Below are 15,662 nucleotides of genomic sequence, written 5' to 3'. Positions count from 1 at the left end.
GGGTCATCTTTCCTTATGGTAAACTGCCCTTTGGCATTCAAGCATTGGGGTGTTATGTTGTGACTGGATGGAGGGCTGGCTGGAGGCTCAGGGCTGTGGGTGAACAGCCCGTAAGAGCCTAGGAAGGAGCAGGCTTGTGAGTCCTTCTACATTCAGAAGTTTGTGGAATTTAACTATTTTTAATTTTATCCTTCACCAAGCATGAAATGCCGCTGACTTTCACATCCCAATGTGTCAGGCAACCAGCCCGCTGGCTGCATGCAGCTGCCAGACATGGAATGCTACAAGGGAACCACAGATACCCAAACTACTGCATAACCAACTGGACTGGCAGGAACAGGGCAGAAATTACTTTAGAGTCCCCCATGATTCAACTGAGGAGTGGGGATACCAGCAGGGCAGGCGACTGGAGCTGATGGACTAACACTCCATGTTTTCACTCAGCAGTGAGAGATTTCAGAAGACTGTGGCTGCATACCCTCATGGCATAGATCACCAGCACTGCGGAGACTTGACCTCTGTTTTCCTGTGGGCCAGCTGATCCACCCAGCCTCCAACACTTTCCAGGCTGAGGTGAAGCAGCCTGCTAGCTAGGTCACATCAATGTTCTGCCACTTCCAGGGCAACCAAAGTCCAAACTGAACACAAAGAAACAAAAACTCTTCCCTTCCCACAGGGAAGCTGCAATAGGCATCAGCCTCCCCTTCTTCCTGGCCTCCACCAGCTTTCTCTCTCTCAGTGAGTGCTCCAGATCTGCTCTCCTACCCAACCAGGCTGCAACAGAGCTGGCTTCTCCCTTTTTAGCTCTTCCCTCAAAGCCTGACATCTGCTCAGGTGTCATAGGGCAGGGCTGACTGGGCTCTTGTTAATCCTTTCCTGACTCCTGTGGGGTCTGTAAACCTCATCACAGAGACGAACAAACCAACCAAACCATGAGCAAGGTTAAACTAGTTTGTTTGTTTATTTTTTGAAGAAGGGGGTGTTCTACATGTTAAGAAACTATCTTGTGGGGAATGGCAGCACACCTCAATCAGCCATAAAGCCATTCTTCTGGAGCAATAATGCATGTCATGATCCGTGCCTGCAGCTTCGCTGATAGACCCACCCATTAAAGCAGGAGGAGATGCCCCCGGTAGACTTCTTGTGGAAGATCAAATACCAGGGCTCTGTAATCGAGCAGAGAAAGGCATAACGAGAACTGGTGGCTGTAAACTGAAGCCAGACCAATTAAATTAGAAATTAGGCACATATTTCTAATGGTGCACACAATTAACAGACCAGCAAGGGAAGCAATGGATTCTCCATTTCTTGATGACTTCAGATCAAGACTGATGCCTTTGTGGAAGAGGCTTCAGCTGAACACAAGTTATCAGGCTCAGTGCAGAGGTAACTGAGTGACATGCGCTGACCTGTGTTACACAGAAGGTCAGAGTAGATGATTAACGGTGCCTTCTGGCCTTAGAATCTATGGCTCCATGAATCAGAGAGTTCCAGGTTTCAGGAAGATGCCTTCAGATAACAATTATACATAATGGATGAAGCTGGGTTCAGAGCTTGGTTGAGGGTCGCCATACGCTGTGCCAGGCTCTGGGCCTCTCTCTAGCCCACTTCCTGTTAGCTAGCTGCAGGGTCCATCAGATGACGTTATGCCATCCTCTCCCCATCCAGGATTTTGCAGGACAGGCCCTTGGCTTGCAGTACATTAATAGATTTTGGGGGGTGCTTGCACCGTGGTGCAATGGTGAGGCAGCCCAGCAGTGAGTGTGTGATCAGCAACAACATACAACGGCAGTTAGCAGGCTTTTCTACCAGGTGAGGGGATGATGGAGGGAAGGCAGAGAAGGTGAAACAGAAACACCTCACTGAGGGCTGGTCTACACTACGGGGTAAAATCGATTTTAGATACGCAATTTCAGCTACGTGAATAACATAGCTGAAGTCGAATATCTACAATCAATTTACTCACCCGTCCTCACCGCACGAGATCGATGTCCACGGCTCGCCATGTCAATTCCGGAACTCCGTTGGGGTTGGTGGAGTTCCGGAATCGATATAAGCGCGCTCAGGGATCGATATATCGCGTCTAATCTAGACGGGATATATTGATCCCCGAGCAATCGATTTTAACGTGTCGATACGGTGCGTAGTCTAGATGTGGCCTGAGGGGCACAGGGTAGCTGCTTGCTGCGGAGGGCTTTTGGTCTCACCACCAGGGGACACTCACACTGTGGGTCCCTCTGATGCCACAGGCTCGGGCTCCATGGTGGCCTCATGGGAAGCAGGCAGATTCGTCAGGGCGGTGACCGGCTGGGAGTGAAATAAAAAGTCATGGAGTGAGTGTGATGGCTCAGGAAGGGTAACCCTGGCCGATCACCCCCCAGCCATGGGCAGCTGCTCCCTGGTCTGTCTTTACTGTCTCCCTGCCCTTATCCAGGCACAGCATAAACACTTCATAGACACCCCATGGAGCATTTGCTCCCATCTGCCTCTCAGTCTTACCCCTTTGCTCCCCTTTCTTCCCTACTCAGCCATTCTCTGCCTGTCTCCCATGCTCTCGCCATCTCTGCTCATCCTCCCAGGGTCCATCCCTAGTTTCCTTACATCCCTTTCCCCCCAGCTCTCTGTATTAACCCCACTCCTCCCAACATCTCCCAGTAGCAGCAGGGTAGTTACCACATCATCGGCAGAGTTCTGGCGACACACCGCTTTGCATCCAAAGGCTGCCAGGGCAATAGAAACAAAGAATCCCAGCGAGGTTAAGATCAGGATGATGGCCCGCATGCCTGTGCAATAGTGCTGGAAAACAGAGTAGGAGATAGGGAATCACAAATGGGCTCCTGGACTCAGCACGGATCAGAGGAACTAACGACCAGACAGCCCTGTTTGTTCCATTGTCCATCCCCTGGTGGAAATGGGAAGGAGTGTTCCCTGCAGTCTATTCTCACGTCCTGTCCAGTTCCAGTGAGTCAAGCTCCAGGAAGCCGTCAACAGGAGGAGAAACTCCAGGAATTAATGACTCCCCCACCTATCCCAGGAGACAGTTCCTGGGGGGACAGAGAAATGAAGCCTAGGCCTGAGCTCCTCAGGAGATCTATCCCCTCCTCCAACTCCCATCCCTGATCCTCCTTGCTCCAATCTCAGCCAGCTGGTTGCCCCAACACTGCTCTTCTATAGCTCTCCATGGAGAAGGCACCCACCGAGATCTGGTACAGCCGCCTGCAGTGCAACCTGTTGCTGGAAGGACACTGGATGTACCGGTTACGGGGATCGTACACCAAGTCCACCAGGTAGAATAAGTTGATCATGCCGACCACCACCGTGCAGATGATGTAAATGACCAGGCAGGCTTTCACCTGGAAGATGAAGGGATAAGGTTGTTGCTGCTAGGAATGCTCAAGAGTAGGAATGAGAGACTGCCAATGCTCCTGAACAGATAACACTTATAAACCCCAGCTTGCTCCCCTAGAGTCTTTCCAGGGTACAGAGGGGAGCTGTCCCATCAAGAGATCACCTCCCAGTACAGCCCCTCTCTGGATCCATCTCACACTAACATATGGGCTCAGCCTCTTGTCCTGACTTGCCCTTCCCTCCCAACTAGCTCTGCCTTGTCTCTCCTTAGGACTGGGCCAGGATCATCCCTTTATTCCCCAGGGCTGCCCTGTCCTGGCTCTGTCCCCTCGATCTGCCTCTGGCTTCATCTCCCCTTCATGCAGCTGGGCCTTGGGTACCACAGCTGCCCCTCAGAGCACCACTACCAATGGGGTTCATCTCAGCCACTGCTTCAGGCCTATCCCTCACCAGTGGCTTCCTCCTCTTCTCCCCACCTCGCCCTCTGACAGAGTTCTCCAGTGCAAGGCAGAGCTACCTCGGGCCTCACAGCCCCAACTGGCCCAGAGGGTACAGTCCCTCTTAGGAGGATTATTTGTCTGAGGAGAGGAATGAGGAAGGATGTGACTTGAGCGCTGATGCAGCCCTGGGCCAGGCTTTAACAAGAGGTTACTCACCAGGGCCAGGCTGTGTGTTGTGTCTGCAGCCAGAGTGATGATGCCAGCCAAGAGCAACTGGAGAGGAAGAGAGAATGAGAGAAAGTAATCAGGAGAATCAGCAGAGCTGGGGTGGGAAGGGATAGTAGAAGACAGCATGTTAGGGTTAAGGTGTATTTGCAGAACTGGGGTGGGGGGGGACCCGAGGCTGAGATAGCAAGAAGGCTGTGGGTTAGGATTGGGGGACATCAGTCAGGCTGGGGGTAAGGAGGGAACCCAGGGGTGAGACAGCAAGGGGCTGGGGGTCGGGACTGAGAGGCATCGGCAGAGCTGGGGATGGAGGCTCAGGAGATGGGTCGGCCACTCACCAGCACTGCCGAGTAAAAGTGTACGTGCAGCTCATCCCTATAGACACAGGGGGAAATGGCCAGGAGGACACCAAAGGCCATCTGCAGAAGCCCCACCAACAGCAAGAGGGCCTGCAAATGGGAAACAAACCCACCATCAGCATGCAGCTCTGGGAGGGGGCAGGACAGCCACTACGGGGCAGAGACAGGCGCTGTGTCCAGTCACCAGCTAACAGGCACCAGGGCCCATCTGACAAGACGATCCCAAAGACCCCAGGTGCTGTGCAGGGCCAGCAGAGGGGGTGAGGCCGGAGCACCAAGGGATGAGCTGTGACATGGGGCAACAGAGGGTGTGTGTGTGTGTGTGTGTGTGTGTGAGAGACACACTCTCACCCTCCACACACGTTGCTCACCCCCAAGACTCTAGGCTGCCCCTGGATGAACAGCTGCATCAGGGGTCCCGCTTCCGACATGGCAGAACCCAGCGTCTTAATATAGACCAGACTCCTCACAGGCTCTGGAGCAGGAAACACAGCCCTGTGGGTGCAAGAGAGACTGGGTCATTGGGTGCACTGGAATGCTAAACTGCATTATACCATTCAGCTGCTAGGTGCTGCTGTGTGGAATATATCTTAGTTAAGCTCACAACAGCCATTTCTGGCAGTGCGCTAAAGAATCTTATAGCAAACACATGGCTTTATGAGAAAGGCTCTGCTACCAGTCCATATCTGGTACAAGAGCCTGACTTGCTAATAGCAACTCAGCAGCCTCATGTGCACAAAACGTACACGGGGCATGTAACGCTAGCAGGGACTTTGAAGTAACCAGTTACCCATAGTGTTGTATGGGGAAAATCATTATGTAATGAGCCTTATCACCTTGTCCTTAGAGCCGAGCCAGCAATGCTTATCTGTACATTTCTTAGCCGCAAACTCAGAAAAGTGTTTACTGTTAAAGTAACTCCCCATTAAACATCCTCTTGCTTAATGTTGTTTCGATCTTACATCCCTGCTCCATTACAGAACATGCTCCGTTTAAAGTTGTGCAATGCTTCGCTATAACATCGTTTGTCTGCTTGCTTTGTCCACAGCTGGCAGCTGGCAGCCCCTCCATCAGCTCCCCTACATCTCCCGGCTGCTGGCAGACCCCACGGATCAGTGCCTTCCCCCTCCTCCTCCTGCCCTCCAGCTGGCTTGCGGCGTTCAGGAGGGAGGGGAGAGGAGGAAGGACTTGGCCTGCAATCTCCCCTTCCCTCCCCTGCCTCTCAAACACCACAAACCAGCTGATTGCTGTGGGCAGGAGGGAGGAGCCTGCACTCCGAGTCCTCACTCCTCCCCCCTCTCTCCTGCCCCCTGAACATTGCAAGCCAGCTGATTGCCACGGGCAGGAGGTGCGCAGTGTGCTCACTCCACCCCGCAGCTGATTGCTGTGGGCAGGAGGCAGTGGAGGGAGGGGGGAGGAGCGAGGACACGGCCTGTGGAGTAAAGAGGGGGGAGAAGATGCAGGTTAAGGGTGGGGTCTTGGGGAAAGGGGTGGAGTGGGTGGGCCGAGGGTTGAGCCCCCCACCTCTGGTGCTTGCAGTGTAGGGGAAGCTGTTGATGCTGCTGCACAATGTGCTTCTCCTAACCTAAAGCACCTTCAGCCTCCTTGCCTGCCTCATTTTCTCCAGTGCCAGTGGGCTGTGCCTGTGTGGGGTTAAGGCAGGGGCACCTCCCAACTACAGTACTGTATGGCAAAAAAAAAAAAAAAAAAAAAAATTTCCCCGGAACCCAACCCCCCCCCCCCACCCCCCGCCATTTACATTCACTCTTATGGGGAAATTGGATTCACTTAACATCATTTCCCTTAAAGTTGCATTTTTCAGGAACATAACTACAACATTAAGTGAAGAGTTACTGTACTTAAGTCTCTGGTATCTTTTCTAGTGTTATAATAGCAAGTTGGCAACAGGTATTCCAATGTCAGAACAAAACTGAAAGTAAGACTAGAAGAGAATGAATCTGGAAAACAATGGACCAATTAAAGTCTCCAGGAAAGTTTTCATCTGAAGGAAATGCAGCAGAAAACTGGGGAAAATGGAAGCAAAGACAGCACTGGGAGAGGCACAGACAAAAAAGACGAGTGTCTACAAAGAGCATTAATTCTTCATGTGGCAGGTGAAGAAATGAGAGAAGTATTTAACACTTTTTTTATTTGACGATACAGCAGATAAAAAGATATACAGGTCTTAAAGAGTAAGTTTGAGGCCTACTGTCCACTGCCAAGAAATATCCCATATGAGACTCGAACAGTTTTGACTAGAAGTCAGACAGATGGGGAAAATATAGACCAGCATGCGACTGATGGAAAACTGGCAGCACAATCCTCCAAATGTGGAGAAGTGTGTGACTTGCTCATTAGAGACCCCATTGTGTGTAGTATTGTGTCTGACTGCGCGAGCAAGTTTAACCCTTGAATGTGTTGTGGATGTATGACATGCAGATGAAAAGGCTGCAAGTACAAGTGTCTTGAGGCCATTTTCAGAAAACCTTTTCACAGTACTCCATCAAGGATTCAAAGGTGGTTGCTAGTACTCCAGAAATATCGACAGGAAGTTGGATATAGACCACCTAAAGAATAACTGTAGTAATTGCTGACACTTTATCCAGAGTCTACACGTTGCATGATGAAGGAGTAAGTTCAGAGGAAGCTGATGTTGCACTACATCAGATTAGCTTTTATTTGCCTATTGCCAGACAGAAATTGAAGGAATTTCAAGCAGATACTGCAAATGATGTTGTTCTTCAAACTATTTGGCAAAGAGGACCAGACAATCGATCTGTAGTGCCAGAGGTTATTCATGCTTATTGGTCACATAGAGAGGAACTAAGTGTGCAAAATGGACTTGTCTTTAAAAGTGAGAGAATCATAGTACTGAAAAGTCTCAGAAAGATCTTGGCTATTATTCATGAGTGGCAACTGGGAGCAGAGCTATGTAAAAGGAGAGCTCAAGATGCTGTCTATTTCCCCAGCAGGCGTAGTCAAACTGAGGACACAGTACATGCTTGCAATGCATGTCAAACCTTCGAAACATAAAATCGAAAGGAACCAATGCTACCACAAGAGGTCCCAAACAGACCTTGGCAGGGACCTTGTGAGGCTGGCAGACTAGGTGCCAGCTCATGCCAAGGTCGTAGGCCTCAAATAAACATCGACCAATGCATAGCTGGAAACCAGTCTGGCTCACCTGCGTGCTAGTGGTATAAAAATAGATGTTAAGTGCGTAGTGTTTAGACTTTATGAAATACTTGTAGGATGCTGCATGTGTTAATCTCACTGATAACATCCGATAAGGTAATAGTAAGCATTTGCATTATAAACTCCTGTAACTGTGTAACACACTGAACAGGAAAGATGCATTCACTAATGTCAAATGGTACAGACGGTGTTACATCCTGCCCACCAGAAGGCCTATTGACACCAAATGAGTCATTGTGAAACACCAGAGAACAAAGACTCTGTTAATTCCACACCCACACACCCCCACCAAAAAAGTCACAATGAAGAGGAGACATGCGCATGAACTCATCCCATCAGCTTGAACTCTGGGAGGAAGGGAATAAAAATCCCTAACAAGAAGAAAATGGATCTCTCTGCTCCTTAGACTTTGGGAGGGCCAGATTTCTAAGCATGAGCAAGGAATCCTCAACTGCTTTGCCTGGGTTAGCACTAAAGGACATATAGAGCTTGCATATCACAGCAGCTATCTGCCATCACCTTCAGAAACATAGGACTGTAATTCGTTTGTGTGTATGTGTTTACCTGCTGTGATACAGCATGGCCAGAGGGCAGCATAAGAGTGTTAGCAGGGGGCCTTATTCCCTGCCAAGGGAGGAAGGTTTGCTTTAGATTAACTAGAACAGCTGTGGCACAGAGAGCAACCTGACTCCATTATAAGCACCTGAATCCATCATGGATAAAACCCCTGCTTCAGTCAGACCTGGTAAGACAGGAGAAAGTTGCATTGCGCAGAATAGCAGGATTGCAGAAAGAAGAGTTGTCCAGAAAAATAGAGGATTTGAGTGCTGCGCTGGATGAAGCCCAACAGAAACCCTAGTAAGGGCACCATGTATAGAAGAGAGCGAAAGCCTCACAAGGCGATGACGAGTATGAGAGAATAACCCAGGGAACAACCGCTATCAAGGCTTCACCACAAACCAGCGGCCCCGTTGACCTGGACTAAGGCCAGCCCCAGTTCCCCCCTCTCCACTCCCTCCTCCAAGAACTAGGGAGTGGATTAAAAACTGGTTTCAAGGCAAGCAATACGCCCTGACCTACCCCAGGAGAAGAGAAAGCGCAGACCCAAGAACAAATACCGCAATTTGCCACACGTGTGTCGAGGTTTCGGATTCTGCTGCTCGAGGGACATTAGCCACGAGGGAGAATTAACCCCCTCTCGCCTTTAAGAATGAGACGAACGTGCACGCCCCGTACTTATCCTGCCAACCACCGGCCTCCTCACGCACGAGGCTACCAGGTCCAGGCCAACCGCCAAACAACGATGGCCTACTAGATTGCAGAACAACTAATCAGCTCTGCGGAGTCAGGCTAGCTCAGGACTGAGCCCTGCTGAAGAAATACCCTCTTTAATAAGCCGAAGATGAAACCCTTATGAACAGAACTCACTAACGGAGAAGGACCCGACATACGCTGCCATATCTACCAAAATATGACAGGCGATTGACTTGTGCGTAAAGCATAACCATCCCGCACTTCACTGGCTTCTTTAGAACAGCCTGCTGGTTGAAGCCTTGCCACCACACCCCCGAGGAACAATAGTCTTATTATCCTTCCCACCCATTCCTATGTGGTAAGCCCAGAAGTCTATTACGAAATCTGCAGAAGCTCAGCAAACTATAACCCAGCTAAAGGCAAGATCCTGGCAGCGTTCGAGTACAACCACTACAACCCAGAGTTCCATGAATGCGATATATGAGGACAAGACACCAACGCAGTGTTTGACTTGATCCACCTGACCCGGAAATGCTGCGCCCTGAAGCCATATGTCTGCTGCGAGGAGGATGATGACTCATAGTACATAATTTGATCAGTATATGCGGCTATACCGAGCCAGGATCAGGACTTAGGGGTGTCAGTCAAATTACCCTACTACCTATCCGAGCTGGTCTCCTCGATTGAGCATTCACAACTGGCATAAGCCCGACTTTCCAGACTCCAGCGGAGACACGGCAACCCAGGAAACAATCCCCAAACCCAACGTCCCCGGGTGCTCTCCTACTGTCGATAACTCTTAGTAACAATACATAACCGGGGCTGTACCTTAGAACGACAGAGAGAAATGTCGAGACAGTAAAGGAATCTGGCGGGTTATGAACTCGCCTGAGGGTTATAAACACCGGGACCATACCTATACTCCCACCAGTGTGTCCTGTGGTATAACCTGATAATGATCCGGCATAAATGGTGGTTATGAATGCACGGACGGACCATTGATATAATGCAGCCCCCATATTGTTCCCCAAACACGTAAGGTTTCCTAATCGCAGTTATCTTGGAGTTTTGAGAGCAATGGCCTTGTACACCCCTGTAGGGTTAACAATTACCTCATCTTAGAACATATTTACAGATCCAGCAAAAATCAATCGTTATAAAAACCATAGCATTAATAATCGGTGAGCTGCTTGCACAATTCGTCTCGTAAATGGTGGAACAACCAACTAACTCGGGCCCAAAACACAGGTAACATGCGTAATATGGCACTAATTTCCCCAATTCCAGTTCGGATTCAAATCCAGAGGCGAATACCACAGATTTCTGCAGGAAATGTATTCCCTAACCAGCCATTCTTACTTTCTCCTGTTTCATTGGAGAACTTCCCTAGGTTGAAACTTATCTGATCCCCCGTGTCAGAGCATTGCTACGAGACTGGCATAGTCTCTCCCCACCCCCAGTTTGTGACAGAGGATATCTACATTTGAGAGCCTCGCGTCCCTAATGCTTTTAGTCCCGCTGCACATATTGCATCCCGATATTTTCTTACATCCTGAGAAGACCCCACGCGTAGGATCACACGGCGTAGATTTATGTTAAGGCGGCCTAAGAAGTCAGCTAATAGTAAGACCAGGAGATTAAATAAGAATTTCTGTGCGAGGTCCAACTCCAAAAGACTCCCTTGTGCGTAGGCGAACCCGCCCGACAGAACAGAGAAGTTCGGTCATAGCCTTCCAGGAGGTTTCTGGCCCGTGGCACCCCGGGAGAGTTGAAATAGGCCCCCTGAATAGTTTGTTCAGCACTGGACGTGGAGACCTGTTGGACAGGAGCGCAGAAACCAAGACCATATACTGCAACCGTGGGAGAGGTAGTGGAAAGTAAATGATGCCTGATAGAAGAAATGTCAAAGCCTAAGCCATAGTATTACCATGCTCAAACGTTAATCTGTTTTACCAAGCACTAATGCCCATAATACAGGTGATACCATGAGCAACTCGTAGCTTCCGCAACGAAAAGCGATAATGCTCGTACTCAAGTCTAGTCGCCACATCATTTTATTCAGGGAATATCTTAAGGCGAAGACCCCATAGACTAGCTTGGATACGTAATATAAGACACGCCTTTTATTAAGCCCAGGCAACACGAAGCAGAAGGTCCAGCGTTATTTGTTCCCTCCTCCTGAAATGCCAGCTGATTAGCCCCGACCTTCTCCCGCGGCCTCTCTCACTCAAGATACCTTTTTACCCATTATATGGATTGATATTCTCCCGTCTCGACAGAGGACTATGTTACGGACTAGTAGTGCCGGAGATCCTATACGTGCACAAAAGTCAGCACTGAATTCGTCATGTCACCGAAACGTTACATAGATCCAGTCCTTACTAAGTAGCAACCACGATATCCTTATATACCACATCCCTTTAAAGAAACCCCAGTTATGAAAATATAAAAAGAGACTACTACAGGTTTTCAGCAGTTTAATGTGGGCATCTCCCCCCTTGAATGGAGATCCTGATCAGCTCCATGTGGAACCCCGGTTTTTACGTACAAAAACAAAATGAAAAGAACTTATGTGCCCTCTCGCTCCGTTATACATGCCATTCGGACCTCCGTCTACCAGCCACACACAGCGGTATTACTCATAAATTCAACCTACACCTCAAAAGTATGATCCAAGAAGGTCAGAAGGGGAGTAATGCCACAGGTGATTAAAGGTAACTTGGCATATCTTGGAGACACTCTCTTTTGCCATTATTCGAAATGTTCACATACCCGAGAAGATTTCCCCTAGGCTGTCCACAGGTTTTCTCCCCTTCGAACCATTATGATGGTACGGACACCTACGCAGTGGAATACTCTGATTCATACGCTCAGGAGGATTCGGCTTAAGAGCTACTTTCTCAGGAACAATCCCAATCCCTAGGAAAGAATATATTTGAGCATAGTGTCACATTATGCTCCAGAGAAGCGCACTAACTTCGGAGTAACCCGATAGCTGCTACAAGCGAAGATTAGCATTTATAAGAAAAAAGCACAAGACTCAAGCACAGAGACATAACTGACCAAACTCGGTTCGAGCAGAGAAATGTAACGGAAATATCACTCACGCCAATTTTTGTTCCCTTTTGATCACGTGGGAGTAATGTATAGTGCAGCCACTAAGAAATGCAAACGCTACCACGAGTTAGCACATCAGTACCCATATGAATAGTTGAAGCTCAAGTGGAGAAGTGAATCAAATAAGGTAGACAATTCCAGACCCAGAACCCTAGACCAGCAATAATATACCCGTGTTCATATTACTGAACCCTAGCATGACAGAGAACTGTCTGGTTCACTCGAGGAAGCTCTACCGCAACGGCCCTCGCAGGACAGGAAATATATTCTCCTGACTTAACTCCCAGACAATGGATGAAGTCATTGCAATGTACCACCGAAGGCAGACGTATTTGTACCAACCAGTTCGAACGCCCTAGTCCAACATCATTATTTCACCACCCCGCTCAGTAATGGGGACGATAAACATATCGAAGAACCGAAGCTAAAAAGGAAGAAAATTGGATGGAATGGCGAAAGCTGGAACTCGGTCATATGCAGAAATATCCCTCAGACCAGGTTCCAGTCTTATCACCGAATTGTACTAGTCCCAACACTAAAGATAAAGCATCTCCTAGTTTTGTAACGACTTCCGGAAATTTAAAATAGTTATCCCACTGTCGATGCTACATTCGCCGGATACCACCCTATGACGAGCTGAGTATGATCATTTAGGCGAAGCCTCAAATAACTCGACCCAACCCAATTAGATCCGAGATCGCTAGCAAGCATATGGCAATATTACCCCGTTCTGTCAAGAGAGATGCCAATTCAATATATAAGAGCTTTTGCATTGACACGACCAGAAATGTGCTATCCTTGGTGCCACCTCTACACTGTCCATCCTTCTTACTGTTCGGACTCCATGGGCCCCCCCACACCATTCCAAAGACATGTCATGAAAGTATTACGACCCATAGCGTCAACTGGCTTCATGACGCCGCCTCAGTAATCTAAACACATGTTTACACAGTAGAACCTATATGTCTTGAAAACCACCCTCGCGACCAAAATGTAAGACCTACGTGCTATGTATTCCGCTAATTTCATAATGTGCGCTAGTTTCACCTAATATCCTAAACTGCCGATAGATCTAGCTTATGCCCAAAAATACCTCCGGTCATCTCTCTAAACTCCTCACGATAGTTGAAGTCGGTGCATATCCCCCAAATTAGGAACAAAGTGGAGGTCAATAACCAAGATTGCCTTCAAGCCCCAGCATCGCTAATAAGCAGGTTTTCAAGCAATTTTGGGTATTTAGCTGTTTAGTAACTAATCGGAGATCATCGCCCCATTATGCCACAAGAGCGGGGCCATAGACTGATCTGATAAAAGCTAGCAGGCCCCCATATAGTTGATAGTAGACATGACCTTAAATGCGCGAAGCAGATTGCAATCTGCGGACAGCTCCCGCATGCTGCCATCCCCTCAGTGTGATCACTTGCCCACTTTGAGAAGAAGTCATCCTGGCAGACTCGCGCTCGGAGTGGACTCCGTGCCCGCCTCCAAGATGTTAGGGAGAGAGCACCCATCTTGTACCTCAGCGGAACCTACCTTCCCCTAGTGCGAATCAAAAACCTTGTTGAAACAGAATGTCTTGATGCGATTATAAATTGGGCTCTATGAGACCCTCTCCCGCTACTAATCTCCTGGGGCGCGTTACCCTTGATCTGATTCACTGCACCTCTCCATGATGACCATGAGGTAACAAGGAAAGAAACGCACAGTGAGTGAAGTGAACGACCTCGGTGTTTTCCTTCTTTGCAACCTTCCATTTATCGCGTCAGTCATTTAGGCTTAGGTGTAAGGCCAACACGGGCATGCTTTATGGTGCTTCACGCCAAACATCGCGCTCTCGTCTCTCCGAGCTAGCCAACCTCCCTTTGTGTGCAAAGCAAAAGGTTGCGCGGGAAATATGTCGATTACACCATGCATGCAGTTAGCAGCAGTCAAGAGTTATGCACCTTTCTCCACTTGTGAGCAGTATCCGCCCTTATTTCACCTGCCGAAGTAGATGCGTTTGCTTTAGATTAACTAGAACTAGCTGGTGAGCCAACTTAGCCTCAGCACCTTACTCCAATTAAGCTACCTGACTCCATCATGGATTATAAACCCCTCTTCATCAAGAAGCGTAGCTTTCTCGAACCCGGTGGTAGTTGAAAGAAAGTGGATGGAGCAAAGAGTGCAATTGCCAAAAGAGAAATTTCCAGAGAAAATAGAAGTTTGAGAGTCTGCGGGTGGATTGAAGCCCTCCAACAGACAACCCTACACTATAAGCAACCACGTTGTATGGTAAGAAGCGCAGACACGAAAAGCCCTTTCTGACAAGCTGTAAGGACGCGTTTTAGTACTAAGGCTTTTATACCTCAGGGAAGAAACTCTGCTAGTCAAAGTGGTCCACCACAACCCCAGCCCTGGTTGACCCTGATAGAGCCGGGCCCACGTCCCTCCCTTCCACTCCCCTCCTCCGCAGGAACTAGGGAGTGATTAAGAACTTTCAGACAAGCAATATCGCCTGCAACCTGACCCAGGAAGAGACAAAGCTGCGTCTGAGATTCTGCTCATTCCAGCGCTTATGGACCTATGAAACTCAATATCCAGACACCAATTCCTTTCCAGGCACCCCTGCTTATTAAACCGTTATTAAATAATCTTTTTATCCTCTCAGCATCTAATCAAATTTTCCTTTAACTAGGTTATGTATAGATGGCCACAAGTGTTGTCTTTGGGTGAAAGACCAAAGCACTGTTTACCTGCGAAGGTGACCATCATTTGGATTAGGATAACCTGGAGATGTTTCATTTTTGTGCAACGGATACCTATGCACAAAGGAAGTTCAGTTCTTCTAGGGACGTAATAGATTCAGCCATGGTGGACTTTGACTCCTTGTAGTGTTGATACATGCTAGAGTTTACCCTTGATATCTGGTTTAGTATGAATAATCTCATACTACAAAGCTGCCTCATGGCCTTCCGACTGCTCCTTGCTTTTAATTATCACAGCCTACCCAAGGTATTGTTTCTCTATCTTCTCTTAGCCACTTAATCACACTATTCATTTGCATGGATCTCTGTTGTAGTGATCTTATATCTAACCGGTGAACATTTATCATTTATCTGTTATATATGTATATTTTAAAAATCCACTCATTCAGACTGAAGCTACATCAAGCAACAACCCCCTGACGATCTTCACTTGCGCATGCCATCTATATATTTATTAGATTTATGGAGTATCCCCCTGAAACATCTTTCATTATTGACGAGTATTGACTATCCTCACTTTGATGCCTACTAGTAAAGCTGCAAACATCTTTTGTAAGCAGTGGAACTTTATTGTTTGATCAATCAAATACATCAAGCCATTGTTTTCCGACAATGCAAAATTGAACATGGCAACTGAGGACAGTTCTATGTACTCTCCAATAGCATATCCTCTATAAACATAAAAAAAATTCTATCAAGTAACACAATCATATTCTTGCCTGTTAGACTCAACATCTAGGCAGTAAAGAGATTGAAAATCAGCTGCTCAGACTCTCTACTAGCGAAGACATCCTATAGGACCAGATTCCAACTCATCAGTAGCCTATGCATATACCCAAGGTAAACCCATAGGCCAATATACAACTAGCTTACGTGAGACAAGAATACTTTTAGCACTCCATGTGCCTGATGGAGTCAAGCTATGCCAAGATTAGCAGAGTATCCAGCGCCAGACTTCTTTCTTGAGTAACAGCAGGAGA

General features: G+C 48.1%; 1 protein-coding gene across 1 annotated transcript in view; it reads right to left on the bottom strand.

Annotated features, from left to right (window-relative positions):
* Positions 1-937: 937 nt before the first annotated feature.
* LOC116816992 (membrane-spanning 4-domains subfamily A member 15-like) overlaps positions 938-15,662 on the bottom strand; it is a 24,405-nt gene continuing 9,680 nt past the window's right edge. The window contains exons 2-8 of the mRNA XM_032766705.2: positions 4,744-4,867; positions 4,352-4,462; positions 4,005-4,061; positions 3,198-3,353; positions 2,674-2,796; positions 2,225-2,307; positions 938-1,166 (exon numbers count right to left, since the gene is read on the bottom strand). Coding sequence (XP_032622596.1) covers positions 1,109-1,166; positions 2,225-2,307; positions 2,674-2,796; positions 3,198-3,353; positions 4,005-4,061; positions 4,352-4,462; positions 4,744-4,803 — 648 coding nt within the window. The 5' untranslated portion in view covers positions 4,804-4,867 and the 3' untranslated portion in view covers positions 938-1,108. The remainder of the gene's footprint in view (positions 1,167-2,224; positions 2,308-2,673; positions 2,797-3,197; positions 3,354-4,004; positions 4,062-4,351; positions 4,463-4,743; positions 4,868-15,662) is intronic.

This window comes from Chelonoidis abingdonii, chromosome 4 (assembly GCF_003597395.2).
Source record: "Chelonoidis abingdonii isolate Lonesome George chromosome 4, CheloAbing_2.0, whole genome shotgun sequence".
In the NCBI taxonomy this organism is placed as follows: domain Eukaryota; kingdom Metazoa; phylum Chordata; order Testudines; family Testudinidae; genus Chelonoidis; species Chelonoidis abingdonii.
This window is presented reverse-complemented; position numbering and strand designations above follow the sequence as displayed.